Consider the following 17183-nt stretch of genomic DNA (forward strand, 5'->3'; position numbering starts at 1 on the left):
TGGTATTCGATAGCTCCCTTCCCCAGCTTGATACAAGGCTCAATTCTTCTAAAGTTGTCTTAGGTGGAGCTTAGCAGTTTGCTTTCATTTGGTTTTTTAAAAAAATCTTTTGCTAGCACTTTTGCCCGACTTTGGTTTCCTTGTTTACTTGCTGTCACGAGGCAGTGGTTTCCCAGCAGTGTGGTTCATTAGCCAGCCAGTAACTTGGAAGGCAAAGGGGTGTTGGATCAAGGCTTTGGTGTTATGTAACTTGCAGCTTTTGTGTGTGTTGGTGGGTGTGTTTTTTTTACTCCCCGCCTTGCTTTCATTCACATTAGGGAAAGTGTGGCCAAAGCTTTCCCTTTGCCTCGTGAGAAAGTCCTTGTTTAAGTGCAGGGACGTCTTCAGCAAAGGGGGGAGAGGCCCAAAGCTTTTGGAGCATGAGATTTCGTTCACCCTGCTGATGTCCTTGCCAATTCCAGTGCTCACCCAAAACGGCACTCCTTTGGCCTCTGTACTGGCCTTGTGCCTGGGAACAAAGGGGCCGAGTTGTAGGCTCTGGTCAGGAGGGTCTGGTCAGGGTCTGGTCAATGGTCAGGGTCTGCCCAGGGTCTGGGCAGGGTCTGTAGGGTCTGGTCAGGAGGGTCTGGGCAGGAGGTCTGGTCTAGAGGGTTGAGCCTCCAACTGCCTGAAGATAACATCTGAAGGTTGCTAGTTCGAGGCCACCGGCACCATGAACAGCGAGACCTTGAAGCAGCTGACAAGCTGAGCCGAGTTATTCCACCTGCTCTTTGGAAGGAGCTGCTTGTCAGCCTGTGTGGAAGGAGGCCAGAAAGTGATAACAGACCGCAAAAGTTCCATCTGAAATGTTGTGTGGTTCTTGAAAGATAGAACCTTTCTCTAATTGTAAAAATCCCTACAGGAATTTAAACAGCCTGCCTGCGTAAACCGCCTTGAATTAAAGTCTGAGGAGAAATCTGACGACCAAGAAAGGTGGTTTATAAATACCTGTATTATTATTATTAGGGTCAGAGGGAGCGTCTTGGAGGGATAAAGCAAATTTGAGTGAGACATGTGTTGATATGCAGCCCTTCAAAAGGTTCGATCCTCAAGCTGTCCTGCTTCTCCCAGGGGTGTGTACGTACAATTATGTGCATGTTGGCATTCCTTGGAGCAGAGCAGTATATTGGACTGGTAAAAAAAAAATTAAAAATTCCTGCTACAGTATTTAAATAGCATGCCCCACACCCGTGGTTTCCATATCTGTGGCATGCTTGTACGTTAGTAGTGGATAGGGTGATATATATTAAAGTTGAAGGCACCTTATTATTGAAGTGTAACCCCCTCTGAGACAGCGTCTTCCCCTCTTTGTTCCTTAGGTAGGTGAACTGTTTTGAACTCTTTTTAGTTGAAAATAATAAGCGATTTGTGTCCTGTGTTGTGTGCTCATTATCTCGGTGTTGCCTGATAAGGCAGCTGTAAGGATGACTTTAAGATAATATCCAAGATATATTTTTTTGAGTGTGCTTGTTATTTGCAACCCCCCCCCCCCCCAAGTAAGTGGTTATCCCCAAATTACAGGTGGAGAAGACTGAGAGGTCCTGGCTTGCCTAGGCTCACTTACTGAGTTCATGGCAGAGGAGAGATTTGAACTGGTCCTGGTTTTTTGCAGCTCCATCTCTCCTCTACTACGTTACACCAGAATATGTAAATATTATTCTTAATACTGTAGTGAACTTGCTTAAGGAAAACAAACGAGAAAATCTCTTTTCCTAAATCATCCCTGGGAATACAAAAGGGATAACAGACGTCCAACAATTCTGCCTTGTTGCTTATGGAACATATGTAAATTTATTAATAGATGTAATGTTTTGGACTTGAGCCAACCATTCTAGCTGATCTGTTTTCCCCGTCTCCATTCATTTTCCTGCAGATACTATCCTGGCTGCTATAAGATTTTAGGCTAATGAATGGTGCCTCTTACATAGGGACAGGGTTTTTTTTTTTTTTTTACAATCTAGAATAATTATTTATAGCTAGGGAATCTACAGCATCACCGTTTTGAAAGCACTTAAGTAGCTGAGTGCTTGGCCAGACACATTTAATGGAACCAGGGGACTGCTTGACATGGGGGCAGGCAACCTGCAAATGTCATACAGCCCCATACCTCCCATTTCAGCCCCACGTATCAAGGTTTTTCAAGGGCCACTGTGGGCCTCTTAAATGTGCAGCTGTCTTGAAAGTGCACTTCCTAGAACAAACTGTAGTATTCAAACAGTGTCAATGAAGGCATTGCCCCAAACGTTGTTTTGTACAGAGCATGCTTTAGAACAGGGGCCTCAAAACTTTTCAGTAAGAGGGCCACATCGTGTATATTACGCATCACCGTGAGCTGAAAAAAATCAACTTTATAAATGTATGAATGAAATTTAAATGAGTGAATACATCTTGCTTGGATTTTTTTTGCAGTCAGCACGACATGGACATGTTCAGAACAAAAGAGAAATGCTCAACGTGCACTGCTTACGTAGGGCAGGTGCAAGCAAAACATGGCACACTGCCTCTGCCTGATCTGTTGTGGGAACCCTGTTTGTTATCTATTTACACATGGGCAAAAATGATGCTATTTCCTCGCTGTAGTCGTTCTACGGCGTTGTAGAAAAGTCAACATGTGGAAACCGGATTTGTTTTATTAGCAGGGTGAGGTTAATATTGAATAGTTCTGGTTTGAGGGTCTTAAAGAACATGGCCCAGGTGACTGAACATGAGGGTTAGCCAGGCTGACACCACTCTGGCTATATGGAAAGGAGTGTGGCAGTGCATGTTAATTGTCCAACTGGGTTGGGAAAAAGTACTTTTAAGTTGCTGCGATAAAATCTTGTGGTGGGCCAGATGTGTCCCATGGGCTGTAGTTTAGAGACCCCTGCTTTAGAACCCGGTTCAGATCCCATACAGCAGGCAAAATGTCTCTTAGAACTGTTTGTGTTTTCATTTTCAACCCTTCTCCCCCTTCAAAAGCCGCCTCTTTTTGTGGCAGTGCATCCTCCAGAGGCAAAGCCTTGTCAATTCAGACATCACACCCAAAAAATTGCACATACTGTACTTTGTAAACCCATATCAAACCGTGGTTTCTCACCCAGTTAGCTGCTTGATTTCCAGACCATGGTTTCCTTAAGTGTGGTTCGGCGTGGTGTCTGAATTGCTGGTCTGAATGTGAGAGGCAATCCATGGCTTCACTGGCAGGTCTGAGCCTCGGATTTGCAGTCTTCCTTCTCTGTCCGTTTTGATTCATCCCCTTCCTGCTTTGGGTATAATGTGAAGTTGTGATTTGAACGGAGAAGTTGGGAACTGAATTGAAGCACCTGGCTATTTGCGTGAGCCTGAAGTTTGGACCTCATAGCTAAACCAGCGGGTTGGCTGTTGCATCTGAATCAGGCCTTAGTTTGGCTTCTGCCATTTGTGTTGTGGCAAAGAAAATGCAAATTCCCCCTTGCAGAATTCTCCTTGCTCAAGTGACCTGCAGCCTTTGCCCTCCTTTCATATTTCCGCCGTGGCTGGTACAGGATGTTGGGAGCCCTGTGCTCGTGATCTAACTGAACAGATTCTGTGTCATGCACCAAACTAATGAGCTCTTTGCATGCAAGAATAAAAGGGTTGGTTTACTTTCATGTTCCAATTTATTTTTTTAATGATGGGCTCTACAATTTATCATTGTGCCGCCCCACACGACTTTAATAATATCTTACAAACTAAGATACCTGTAAGCTTTAGGAAAAAAAAACATGAAACATGATACACCTGCATTTGCTTCACCAAATGGCCATGTCATATAATAACTTGCCATGCTGGGTCCCTCCTTTGTCTACAAAGAATGTGTGCAGTGCTCGCTTGCGGTGATCTTGCAGGACGGTGATATTGGCCACAGTCTCCAGCACCCCAAATCGAGCAGGTTTTCTCCTTCTGCAGCAGGCCATAGGGATGATGTTGGCATTTGGGATTCCTGCAAGTGGTTTCTGCTTTCCTGTTGAATGTGTTGAGTGTTCTTGATGTAAAATTAACCTATGGGTCTTAATTGTCAGATCCTTCGCTTTGGAGTTCAGGCATGTGTACATGCTTGGTCCAGATGGGAAGGAGATTTCCCTTAAGTTGCCCTCAGATAATTGTAATGCATATTGATTTCTACGTGCATGATCTCAGTAATCTTTCCAACAGCTTTGCGCTGTTGCACAGTTGTACATGAAAAAGTAGCTTGCTGAAGGCCATGTTGTGGACTTGTGGCTGGAGAGAGATTTGAATAAGATTTTTCTGGCTTTGTAAACTATTGGACCACAAACCTTTTCACGTCTGCTTGGACGTAAGTCCCACTGAGTTCAGTGAGATTTATTCCCAGGTAAGTGTGTATAGAATTGCAGCCTTAGGCTCGTCCACTGTGTTCCTTCTGCACTGGCCCTATCCTCCACTGTTTGAGGGCTCTTCTGTTCCAACATTCTGTCCAAAGGTTGGTTAAGTGAGAGGTACAGCTGGTGTCTAGAAACTCAAAGGTCTTTGGATAGCTGCAGTTTGCTTCTAAGGCTGTGGTTCTATGTGCACTTACCTTGGAGACAGTCCCATTGCGTTTAATGGGACTTCTGAGTGGATGTGCATAGGAATGTGCTGGAAGCTGTCATAAAATGATATATAATTTAGAATATTTATATACAGGTATGCACTATATAATGTATCGGTCAATGGCTGGCCACATATACAGTGGTAGAGCTGCGGTTCACTAACAGTGCGTCATGACCCAATTTTTTGTGGGTTGCAGCGGGCACACGATGGCACTGCAAGGCTTTCTGGTGTTATACCGGCTACCACAAGACATTCTGGGGTGCTGCGAACGTCCACTCTACGTTCAGACAATGACAGATGTTCTTAGTGATGGCTTTCGGAGAACTTACCCTCATTGTTAAGCAACGCATACCTATACTGCTTTTTTGTATTGGCAACCTTCAGTCTCGAAAGACTCTGGTATCGCGCTCTGAAAGGTGGTTCTGGAACAGCGTCTAGTGTGGCTGAAAAGGCCAATCCGGGAGTGACAATCTCTTCCACACTGGGAGCAAGTGCAGTCTGTCCCTGGTCTGTCTCCCTGGCTATGGGCCTTCCTTCTTTGCCTCTTAGCCTCGGACTGCTGGCCAAGTGTCTCTTCGAACTGGGAAAGGCCCTGCTGCACAGCCTGCCTCCAAGCGGACCGCTCAGAGGCCAGGGTTTCCCACCTGTTGAGGTCCATCCCTAAGGCCTTCAGATCCCTCTTGCAGGTGTCCTTGTATCGCAGCTGTGGTCTACCGGTAGGGCGCTTTCCTTGCTGCTTTTTAGCAGTATATATTTTGGGGTAACTCAGAAAGCAGTTAACAGAGCAGAGAAATGGGGACATGGTTCTCCGTCCAGAAGCAGGTCACACTGTAAACCAAAGGCAGGAGGAAGGCAACGGACACTGGAAAAACATGGTGCTGTGTTGAATAGGAAGCATTGCTCTTCTCTAAATTGTTAGAGAGGCACCCCTTTAAAAAGATGCCTCTTTGCCTAGTTAGTGGCCAGTTTGCAGATGCTGAGTAATGGGTGGGAACTAGATAGATGGAAATTACTCTCTAATATAGCGATTTTCAACCCTTTTAATCTCACTGCACACGAACAAAGCACCAAAACCGTCAAAGGCACACCATGTTGCTGGTGGGAGGCTCACATCCCCCAATGGGCCTACTAATAAATGACCTTCCCCAGACTCTCATGGCACACCTGCGAACCATTTGTGGCACACCAGTGTGCTACGGTATACTGGTTAAAAATCGCTGCTCTTATGTATCCCCATTTTGTGCCCAGTGTGGCCTTCCATCTCTCCTTCCTCCATAAAGTTTTCAGCCTGTGATGTAAGAAACATGGTTGTTAGTGGTCACAGGGAGATGTTAAAAGTCGTGTGCTTGTGGGTGAAATAGCTGAGTGTCACCTCCTTGTCTGTACCTCACACCAAAGTAGCGCACCCCTAATGGTCATTTGGCCTTTTTTGTATTGGTACACATTAGGTTTGTTTTATTGGTACACTAATAGTGGTACGCTCCTACCCTCTTAGTAAGTTTTCTTTTACATTTCAAATTGCAGGTTCATGGCTAGCTCTGGCAAGACTTCTTCCAGGTGAGTGTTTTGTTCTGGACAAACTATTACCTGGTCTGAGGACACAATCAATGGTCTTTTCTTCTGTCTCCCTTTGAATGCCACATTTTTGTTTCTTATCCCTGAAAGCCCTCCTTTTTCATCTTTCCTCCCAGTATTAGTCTTAATATTCCCAACCTTGTGGCTTACCGGATATCTGTATGTTAACTGGAGAACCCTCCCTAGTCTTTAGACTTGAGCGGCTGCATTGTTTGTGTGTGTGTGTATTTTAAAACAGGGGGACATGCATGGACTTGCTTTCATGGTAGGTGAAACCGTGCAGCTAGAATAGGCTTGTATTTCCCCCATGTTGAAGCAGGTGGCACAGGTTTGAACAGGAATTCTGGATTGAGGTTGTGTAGACTCACGTAGGGAGTAGGAACTTGTGCGTAGGGACTTCTGAAGTTTTTGGTGCTAATTCATCATAGATCCACTTGGTAGGAGGGATGTGCTCCCATCTCTCTGGTGAGCAGGGCACCCAGCATTGCCCACATCCCTTGCGAGGTCTTGTATCTGTTGCCATTCATGAGAAGGTAAAGCATAGCAGGAATACCTTCTGAGGCAGTGGGGAGGCCTCCTGGTTTCTTTTACCATTTCTGTGTCCAGTGGTGTCATGAGGGTTAATGTCACCCAGTACAGTAACCCGTGGTCTGCGCTGCCTCCGTTTCTGGGTTCTCTGGGTCCCCCGTCATCTTGGTTAGGCCAAAATCTTACAAGATCTCAGCGGAGTGTTGGTGTCTTCATTGGGCTCATGTGGTGCAACCTTGTTTCAATACAGTAATTTTGGTGTCGCCTCTCCAATGCTGTCTCCACCCCTAGTGATTCCACTATCTGTCAGCCCAAATTGAAGAAGATGCTCACTGTTTCCCAAGCTGTCTCTGTGTGTTGGAGTACGTGGAAGAGATCACGTAGCGACCATAAGCAGTGGCTGGTTGGTTAGCCAAGGCAAAGTTTGTGAACCCGCGTGATGTGTATGTTGCACTGATTGGCTACAGTGTGGTGGATAATAGAAGTTTATAAAACCATTAGTGTGGTTGAGAAGGAGGCTAGAGTTCCTCCTCCCTCCCTCTCCCATAACACCAGACGGCTGCAGGGTTACCCAGAGTAGTGAATTGGCGCCAGATCGGGGCAAAATAGTACTATACACAAAATGTAATTAAGGGATGAAATGCACTGACGTGATGCTAGCCTTAGGCTTAGACAGCTTTAATGCCTGCCCAGAACAAAAAGTATACTTTACTAATCCAGGGTCAGATGTACCCCAAAGTAAGTCAAAGGAACGACAACTTGGGTGGGTTGCCTTGAGCATGACACCAGCTTCAAAGGGAAAAAACCCAACAACCACCTTTTCATTAATTCTGTCCTTCTGGCAGTGTAGGAGTTGTACCAGCAGAAAAAATAATGGGGTCAATGAGAGTGGTACCTTTAGCACATACGAACAGGTGCATACCAATTTTTCAGATCCCTGTTCAGTGTAAATGGTTCCATGCCGTTGGAGTTATGTACTGTCAGTGTTTCTCAAATTGTGGGTCGCGAGTCAATTTCAGGTGGGTCCCCATTCATTTAAATGTGTTTTTTATTTTTAATATATTGGACTTCGTGTTACCATGGTATGTGACTGCATTTGGGGAAATGTTACAGATCTCTACTTCGAACAGGCAGTGTATATTCTTTTAATGATAATCAGTGGGGCTTACTTCCGGGTAAGTGTGGATAAGACTTCTTTACTTGAAACAGTTTTTCAACTTATTGCAAAACTTTTAATTTGTTTGATTAGATTTTGTCGTATGGGTTTTTTCCTCTGCTTGATGTCACCACTTCTGGCCATCACTTCCAGGTTAATGGTGGGTCCCAACAGATTGTCATTGTAAAAAGTGTGCCCTGGTGCTAAAATGTTTGAGAACCACTGCACTGTGGTTTATAAACAGACACGATGGTGATGGCAACATGATGTACCACTGGGTGTTTGACCTAAAGTTGAGGAATATGAGCAACATGAACTCATCAATGGTTCATTAATACCCTGCGCCACTCAGCTTCTTTGGGCTAATTTGACTGTACTTTTTGGACGAGGGTTAAAAGGTATAAGACTAATTCACAGGGACCTACACCTGTCACTTGCCAACTAAATGGGACCTCCATATTTTGGAGGCAACATGTTGCTGAATACTGGTTGCTGGTGGAAGGGAATAGCAAGAGTGTGCTGAAACCTTGAGCATCCTCTGGGTGGCCGCTGTGGAAGAAAATGTTTGATCTGATATAGTAAGGTTACTCCAGAGGGTCTCCCCACCTTTAGGAATGGCCTTTGAGGTGCAAGGATATGCGCAGAACCTTTGGGAGGGAGCCCCCTTGAGAATTCTGGTCTGTGCACACAAAGTTCTTTCCAGTCCTCCTCCCCTTTTAGAGCCTTGCTTTGCGTATTTTTGGCTAATCTGCCCGATAAATCTTGGAGGCCGTGATACATTTGATTAAGTTCAGTTCTTCAGTGAAACTGCCTTACCTCATTTCTGTGGCCTTTGTTTGGGCTTAAAGAAAAAGGTTGCAAGGATCTCTCTTCCAAACGCTTCAAGCGAGCCCTTGAATCTCACAGTTGGGGGATGACATTTGACTTGACACGACTTGCACAAATGCCAGGATTTTGTTCAAGAAACCTGCTGTCTCTCAGGCTGCTGAAGGCCTCCCTGAAGAATCCACATGCCCCAAGCTCGTCCCATCAATTGCAATTCTGACAAAATCCAGCCCTGAGATGCAAGAAGCTGACTTGACGGTTAACCCTTTCAGACCTTGTCCCGTTGCTCGCTTCGAACGCCTTTTGTTGAGTCTAGGTAGCTGTTTTCCGGGTCTGATTTTTCCTTTCTTGAAGGAAAGGATGGATGGCTTGGAAATTTTGGAGTGGGACAGCTAACTTGCATATGCTTGAGCAGACGTAGTTTCTGGCCCTTGTCCCTGGAAAGTCACTGTTCCCGTTTCTACTTTAGGGGATGTAAAAATACTTAGTGCAGTGATTCCAAAACTTTTTAGCCCGCGATCTACTTTGTTGGCTAGGTAGTGCCCCAGCATGCCTTGTGATCGACTGGTGCTGTCCCAGAATGCCATGCAGTGTCACCTCTGGCCTGCAACTTTTTCATGACCCACCAAAAATCAGCTCATCACCCACAGTTTGGGAAGTGCTGTCTTTAGTGTGATTTGCTAGCGTGGTCATTCTTGAGGATTCTAGAGCAGTGGTTCCCAAACTGGTGGGTTGCGATCCACCATGGGAACCAGAAGCAGGGAGTTGCCCCTTAAGGGGAGTGGCCCTGCAGTGATGGCAGTAATGGCACCGCTGCAATCTTTCATAGCTTTCTTTTGGCAGGGTATGGGGGACTTGCAGCCCCCTCTGAAGGTCAGTGCTATCTCTCAGGTATGTAAAGAAGCCCCTTGGTTGTGGCGACACAGTGTTTGCTGTGGTACCATCACCGCCCCTCCCGCAAAGTCTTACAGGGTTCCCAACTCCCCTGTAGGAGTTTGGGAACCACTGTCCTAGAACCTATATAACCATACATTTCTGCCAGTTATAACTTTTGCCACTGGTAGTACTTATTTCATGCCACTGCCATAGGGATTACATGCTCTGTGTGGTCTGGTCTACCCAGGAATGGAACAGCAGTGCGCCCTTAGGTGTGACTGTGCAGCAACCTGGCCCTCCAAAAGAGTTTTGGTAAGAGGGATGCAAGGCAGAGGAGACAGTGGGAGGCAGCAGCAACCAGGGGGAGCCTATCCCTTGCTGCGGGGATAAATATGGGGCAAGCATCTGTGGGTGGCAGTTGTATTTGGAGGAAAAGTGGTACCTGCAAAGATGGCATCTAGGAAGAGTGGTGGTTGCTAAAAGTAGTACCCTACTTTTAAATCCGCTTTTAATCTGTAGAATATGTGCTGTTGTATCATCAGTGAATGCGGCATGAAACAGGCAGGTGAACAGGTTTGAGGCAGTATCTCTGTAAGGCTGTGAACCAAACCAGGGTCAGTAAGAGTCGCTTTATCAACTGTGTTAGGACTGGGAGGGCCCATGCTTTGAGTGCAGAAGGTTTTGGGTACAGCCAGGAAAAGCCCTCGCCGAAAGCTCTGGAAGATGCTTCTTGTCTATATAGGGCAGCAGCTCCCAAGCTTATTGTGGTCATGGTGCCCTTCTTTCATGGTGGCCTCCTCCAGTTTCTCCCAGGTGCTGCCATTTTGGATAGTGTGAGATCTCGTACTATCCAAGATGGGAAGTAGAGGCTGCCAGGGTCATCCTGCAGTGCCCCTGTGAGTTTGCCGCTGTGGCACACAGTTTGGGAACTGCTTACATAGGAGATCTTGAGCTGCACGGGCTAATGGGTCTGACTCGGTATCTGGCAACTTTCTGTGTGTGCTTCTTTGGCATCTTTGAATAAAGATGGATATGGTGATATGCACTGCTTCTGGGTAGCATGTGATACAGTTGATCACCGAGTGATGGCTGCTTAGCTCTTGAGTTGTCACTTGATGATCTAGGCTCTGAGCGATGAAAATACATGTGGCAAACTCACCCTGGACAGGAATCCATTCCTTGCCTTGCAGGTTCTCACTGTGGCAACCTCTCTTAATTCAGATGGAACAGAGCAAATGCCTTGAAGGGCTATGAGATCAGCTGGCTTGGAGCAGGGCCACCTTCAGATCCTTTCTCGTGCCACCCTTCTCTTTTATGGTAGACCTTCAAGTTCACCTTGTCAAGTTGGGGAAGTCTGTTTGTGAAGAGTTTGCCCTTCAGTGATTTGAGTTTGCACGGGGGTTCTGTGTGGCAGAGAAGTTACATTTTCCAAAGGCAGCCTTGGGTCTCCGAAGCTTGTATGTTTAGATTCTATGTCCATATTCCCTGTGTCCAGTCTAGGGAAACATTGAGCAACCTTTTCCAATTGGGTTACCAGACCTGGGTCTTCTGCAATGAGGTTCAAATCCTAAGCATACTGGCCTGGGAGTCTAAATCCCACTGAATTTATTTCTGAGTAAATATATGTATTGAATAAGCTTTGAAACTTCTTTGACGATCCTCTTTCACTTACTATGTGCATATAATGGATGACTTCCATGTGCTGTAAAGCTTTAAGAATTGAGTGTGCATGCTACTGTTTTTACCATTGTTTCAAAATGTGTTCCCCTCCCTTTAGTTTTGGAGTATAACATGTAGTACACTGGGGTATTTCAGACTCACAAGACTTTAAAGTGACTTGCCTTAAAACGGTTATGGATGAGTTAAAACTGTTAAGACTTTAGCAGACTTCTGGGTTTGATTTCCTTTGGTTACAAAAAAATAAAAACCCTTATTCTTCATTGCTGTGTCCCAGTTAAGCTTTTGAATCCGTGAGTAAATGCCTCTGAACATCGTGCTGAGGCTTGCATGAAGGTGTAGAACGATGCTTTTAAATACATATACGAAGACGGCTCGAGGCATCGCGCAGAACGGTTTTGCTTGCTGTCGTCTGTTCAGTGAGAAAAGTTATCTCTGGCAGTCTGGTCTTAAGCATGCTATTCAAAAGTAAGCCCAACTTTAATGCTTGGGCTTGGGCTTAGTCATCACAGCCTGATGGTGTCATGGTGCTGTGGAATTTGTTGCCATGGGATGTGTAACAGTCCTAAAATGAAGTACAGGAGGCATTAAGCAAACTTGATGTGGACTAGCCTCATGAGGAGCTAGCTAGGATCTCGGTTTGCACCAGGGCTTCAGAGTATAAGACATGATGACTGTTCCCCCACTTTCACAATATGGAACAGAATAGCTGCTGTATTTCATCTTTAGAAACTTTTTGTTTAGGGGAAAAAAGAAATCTGAACAAAGACACAAAGGAATTGCCAGCAAACGGCAACTGGAAAAGATCCTGTCTTGAGACAGTTCTGCTCTCCCTGCTAACTAGACGATATTCCCCACTTAAAAGCTCCTCACCCAGTTGATGTAGGTGTTTGGTGCTGCAGCCTTCCTTAAAAACATTGTTTTATTTTTACATTTTGTACTTGGCATGCATCCTGGAGTTCAAAATGCCTTCATCTTCTCTCTGTTGAATGGTGCATGCACCTCTTTCCATGGGTCCTGTAAACCTGGAGAGGAAAGTGCCATAGCTTAGAAGTTATTGTAAATCTCTCAGAAGGCTGGGGGGCTGGGCTTGGGTGACTTGGGCATGGACTGAATGTTTTTTAGCTCTGCGAGATGGTCTGGTAATCCAGAATGTTTGCTCATTGTCCACCTTGTGGCTTTGTAGATAATCTGCTCTCTGGAGTTCAGCAATTTTTCTTGCTTTGCTGAAAGTAAGTGTGTGTGTGTGTGTGTGTGTGTGTGTGTGTGTGTGTGTGTGTGTGTTCCAGCCTTAACTTTTATGGTGGCGCACATCTCCAAGTGATAATTCTGTGGAACCGCCATAAATGGGTCAGAGCCGTTCAGCCCTTCTGCAACATGTTGTCTTCAGCAGTCTGGCAGGTTCTGAGCTGTTTTTGGTGACCTGAATGTTCATTCTGAGTAGGCGTCATGGGGGGGGGGGGGGGAGGATGGACTTATTTTTATGTCCTGTCTCTGGCCTGGGTTGCTCTTTTGTTCCTTTGAAACCAAGTCCTTTGCAGTATCACTCCAACCACTTGTTTGCCTTGTTCATGGCTTTTCTGTTTGGGTCCCCTCCATTTTTGATTGTTGCTGAATTTGTTTTTTTTTTTCTTTTGCCATGCAGTCTTGAAGTGGCTTAATTTTTACAGCCAATTTAATTTGCAAGTGCAGTTAATGTTCATTATCCGCTGGGGTTAGGTTCCTGGAAGACTCAGTGGTACTGAATCTGTAGGAAATAAGGGTTAAGGGAGAAAATTAAATTGGCATCCCTTTGTGTCATGAGGACCCCAGCCAAAGTCAATGATCAGGACTCTGATGCTGTACAGGAGAAGGGTAGCTGATCTGGCTAGAATAACTTCAGAATGGCCACGGATGCTCCACATAGCTCAAGAATAGCCATGGATAGCTGGAAACAATGAGCAAATGGCAGCATGTAAGTTACATTTACTGTAAGTTACAGTGATTTACTGTAACCAGTGTTTTATTCTTCTGCATGCCACTACAGGCATGTCCCGGTATTCATGGGGATTCTGTTCTGGAACCCCCCACTGTTAACTGAAACTAGATACTGGCAAATGCCCCCCCATAGCTCCCCTCACCTCCAGAGGGTCCTCTGAGCCCAGCATGAAACTGGTTTCTCCATGAAACCGGAAGTGACATTTTTAATGCCTTATAAGGCAGTTTGGCTGTACTTGTCGTAAGAAGCGACTAAATAGCCACCAGGTAGTCCCTGAGGCAGTTCATGGCTGAACACAGTCACGTTCTGGCAACTCCTGCGGCGCTGCTGGAACCAACCGTATTGGCCTCTGCCTTTCCATTGGACCATTTCAGCGACGTGGAGAGGGGGGATTTGCTGCATGGGTAACAGCCTATCCTCCATACCTACTTTACCCAGGCTTCGCGCACTGGAGAGGACACTCTGTTCCAGAACCACCATTCAGAGCGCAATACCATAGTCTTCCGAGACTGAAGGTTGCCACCAAAGGCATTAGGAGGCCTGGGGAAGCCCTCGGTGGATAAGTGAATCCACAGATACAGGGGCCTCCCTGTTATACAGGAAAAGAAACAAGAAGATGGTTTTAATGTATAATTTGTGTTTTTAACAGTGATTTTTGTTCTCTGTATCTGTTACGTATTTCTTGATGTTGTAAGCCACCTTGGGTCTCTTCTGGGAGAAAGGTAGGATAGAAATACATAGTTTCCTGTACCCAGAGAGGCTTGTGGGCTGGGAAAAAGAGGTACATGGGAGACACCAGCCAACAGCCACTGAGGGGGGAAGAGATGCTATAATGGGAAGTACAAGGCTAGGTTGTTCAGAGTTGTGGTTACCCATTGGAATGTTTTTTACTCCTGTCTTTTGAGCAACAGAGCCCCCCTGACTTATTGCAAACTGCTTTTCAGGCTCTCTTTTGGGTTTGAAAAATGATTTGTAGCAAGGGGACTTCTGTTGCTCAAAAGATGGAAGTCAAAGCTTCCATCAGGACACGTCCAAGCGCATCTTTTGGATCCAAAACGAGGTCTGGTTCCAACCCCCATCTTTTTCTTATAATATACTGTCTTTACTGTTCATGGTGCTTTGCAACAGGAGATGGGTCCTTGCCCTTGAGGAAGTTGCAGAAATGCCGGAGGAGGAGGAATTGTAATGCTTATGTAAAATGAGAGAAGTCTATCCAGTTGTTCCACATACCTGTAACCTTGCTTTTCGACAACAAAAATGTTCTCAGAGTGGCAAAAGAAAGAAGATACTTTCCCATTCGAAAGGGTCTTGCAGTCTAAACAGGCATAGCAGAGAGATACCAGGAAGTGCTGCTGGGATGAATAGGGACAGTTGCTCTCCCCCTGCTAAATGCAGGAGAGTTGCCTCTTAAAGGGTGCCTCTTTATCCAGTTAGCAAATGATTAAAGGGGGGGATGTTCCTGTTTTACAATAGTAGAATATTTTAGTTTAAAACGATAGGACGGGTGTCAAACAGGGCCTGGGGGCCGGATGTTGCCCATGAACATAAGAACAGCCCCACAGGATCAGGCCATAGGCCCATCTAGTCCAGCTTCCTGTATCTCACAGCGGCCCACCAAATGCCCCAGGGAGCACACCAGATAACAAGAGACCGCATCCTGGTGCCCTCCCCTACATCTGGCATTCTGACTTAACCCATTCCTAAAATCAGGAGGTTGCACATACACATCATGGCTTGTACCCCATAATGGATTTTTCCTCCAGAAACTTGTCCAATCCCCTTTTAAAGGCGTCTAGGCTAGACGCCAGCACCACATCCTGTGGCAAGGAGTTCCACAGACCGACCACGCGCTGAGTAAAGAAATATTTTCTTTTGTCTGTCCTAACCCGCCCAACACTCAATTTTAGTGGATGTCCCCTGGTTCTGTGAGAGTGTAAAGAGCATCTCCCTATCCACTCTGACCATCCCCTGCATAATTTTGTATGTCTCAATCATGTCCCCCCTCAAGCGTCTCTTTTCCAGGCTGAAGAGGCCCAAACGCCGTAGCCTTTCCTCATAAGGAAGGTGCCCCAGCCCCGTAATCATCTTAGTCGCTCTCTTTTGCACCTTTTCCATTTCCATGGAAGCTCCTTGGTTCACCCTTGGGCTTTCTCAGAATCACCATCAGCTGCTCTTAGCTGCTGAGGTGTCACTACTGAAAAGGCTGCCTAGATGATGATAGGGCAAATACCTTGCAAATCTTGATTATATTTTCTCCTCCGTCATTTGCAGCTAATCAGTACTTAAGTGGCAAAAAAAAGTACTTTTTTCTGGTCATGACCTGCTTAATGACATCACTTCCTGCTTAATGACATCACTTCCAGCCCTCAGCACGTGCCACGAATGCTATTTGGCCTATTGTATGAAATGGGTTTGGCCCCCCTGTTGTATGAGAATTCTGATTTCTCATGGGAATGTAGGATCATGCATATGAGAAGGTACTCTTTCAAGTTTTGGAGCAATCCCCATAACATATCCACGTCAGATGCCAGTTTGTAAACTTCAGCATCATTCTGGGGAAAAAGAGAGTGCTTTGAGGAACTGAACTAGCGTTAGGTTCTCAACCCGTGGCTTGAACCTTAACCTATCAGGTCTGTCAGGAGAGGAGCCTCTGATGTGTGCGCTGTCATCCTAGGCTATTGGCTAAATAGCTAGAAATATCTGTCTGCAGAGAATGTTTCTTGGCAGTGGCTGACATGTATTGATTAAAAACAAAGGATATTTTATGATGGGAAGGCTAAATTCACAGGCTGTGGTTATTTTCAGAGCTTAATTAACTATATACTTAGAATTCCTGAAACTTTTAATATTTAACATGCAGCCCCGAAAGCATGCTGGGTAATGAGCCAATGAGTGGTTGAAGTGAGCTATTAATCCCTGGTTTGAATCCTGGTGGGTGGCTGTAAATAAGCCACACCCTTCACCCTCCCCCTGCTGCAACATGGGGATAAGAACAGGTTGAGCCTGTTTATCTGCGGATTTTATGTCTGTGGATCTGGCTCAATGCGGGTCCCCCCCGGCATGCACTGAGCCAGACTTGGCTGAACCTGAACCCGCCAATGGCAACCAGAGTGGAAGCCTGCAGAGGCTGCGTACATCTGCTCACGGCCTCAGCGGGCTTCAGAATCGTCCTAATGGGCAACAGAACACAAATTCTGGTTTCCTTAGGGAAACCAGAAGTGACTTTTTTAATGCCTTTTAAGGTATTCCAAGACCCAGGGAAGCCCTTCCTGGACCTCAGAACATCTTAAAAGACATTAAAAAGTCACTTCTGGTTTCCCTAAGGAAACTAGAATTTGTGTTCTGTTGCCCATTAGGACGATTCTGAAGCCCACTGAGGCTGCGTGCAGATGCAGGCAGCCTCTGCAGGCTTCAAAAGCTCTCCAGAGGCAACCGGAGCACACTCCCATTGCCTTCGGAGGGTTTAAAGGCGCTGAAACTATGGATTTTGTTATCCTCAGTTTTCGGTATCTGGGGGGGGGGGGTCCGAGAATGGATCCTTTGTGGCTACTGAGGTGCCACCTATATTTCCATTACAAGTTTTGTTTGTAAGGGTTACAACCAGGTAATACATGCGAAGCTCTTTGCACACTCACAGAAACATGGTACAAGTGCTACTTGTTTTCTTTAATTGTGCTTTTTGTTTAAGAGAATGAGACGGATTGCCCTGTTCAACAGGTTTAGATTGCATCAGGAACAGATTTGGGTTTGTGCTGTGCTAAGTGTGCCAAGTTTGCGGGTGTGTGTGTGTGTGTGTGTGTGTGTGTGTGTGTGTGTGTGTGGTGGGGGCGGGGCAACTGCATCCAGCAGCATGCCCATGATGATGCCTTAGAGATCATCTGCACTCCTAGTGCTGTGAAACGTGTGTTTAGCTTTTTGCTGCTCCTGTGGTTTTTTTCTGGCCTGTGGCTGGCTTGAGCTCTCTCTTTATTGGCTCAATTC

The 17183-nt window shown here is 45.8% G+C and overlaps 1 protein-coding gene across 4 annotated transcripts in view; it reads left to right on the plus strand.

The window, feature by feature from the left end:
• DGCR2 (DiGeorge syndrome critical region gene 2) overlaps window positions 1-17183 on the plus strand; it is a 73819-nt gene that overhangs the window by 15463 nt on the left and 41173 nt on the right. For 2 of the 4 annotated variants that reach the window (XM_066609831.1, XM_066609832.1), the window contains exon 2: window positions 6112-6144. The exons of the other annotated variants lie outside the window; for them this stretch is intronic. In XM_066609831.1, coding sequence (XP_066465928.1) covers window positions 6112-6144 — 33 coding nt within the window. The remainder of the gene's footprint in view (window positions 1-6111; window positions 6145-17183) is intronic. 4 annotated transcript variants of the gene reach the window in all.

This window comes from Tiliqua scincoides, chromosome 14, assembly GCF_035046505.1.
Source record: "Tiliqua scincoides isolate rTilSci1 chromosome 14, rTilSci1.hap2, whole genome shotgun sequence".
Classification (NCBI taxonomy): Eukaryota; Metazoa; Chordata; class Lepidosauria; order Squamata; family Scincidae; genus Tiliqua; species Tiliqua scincoides.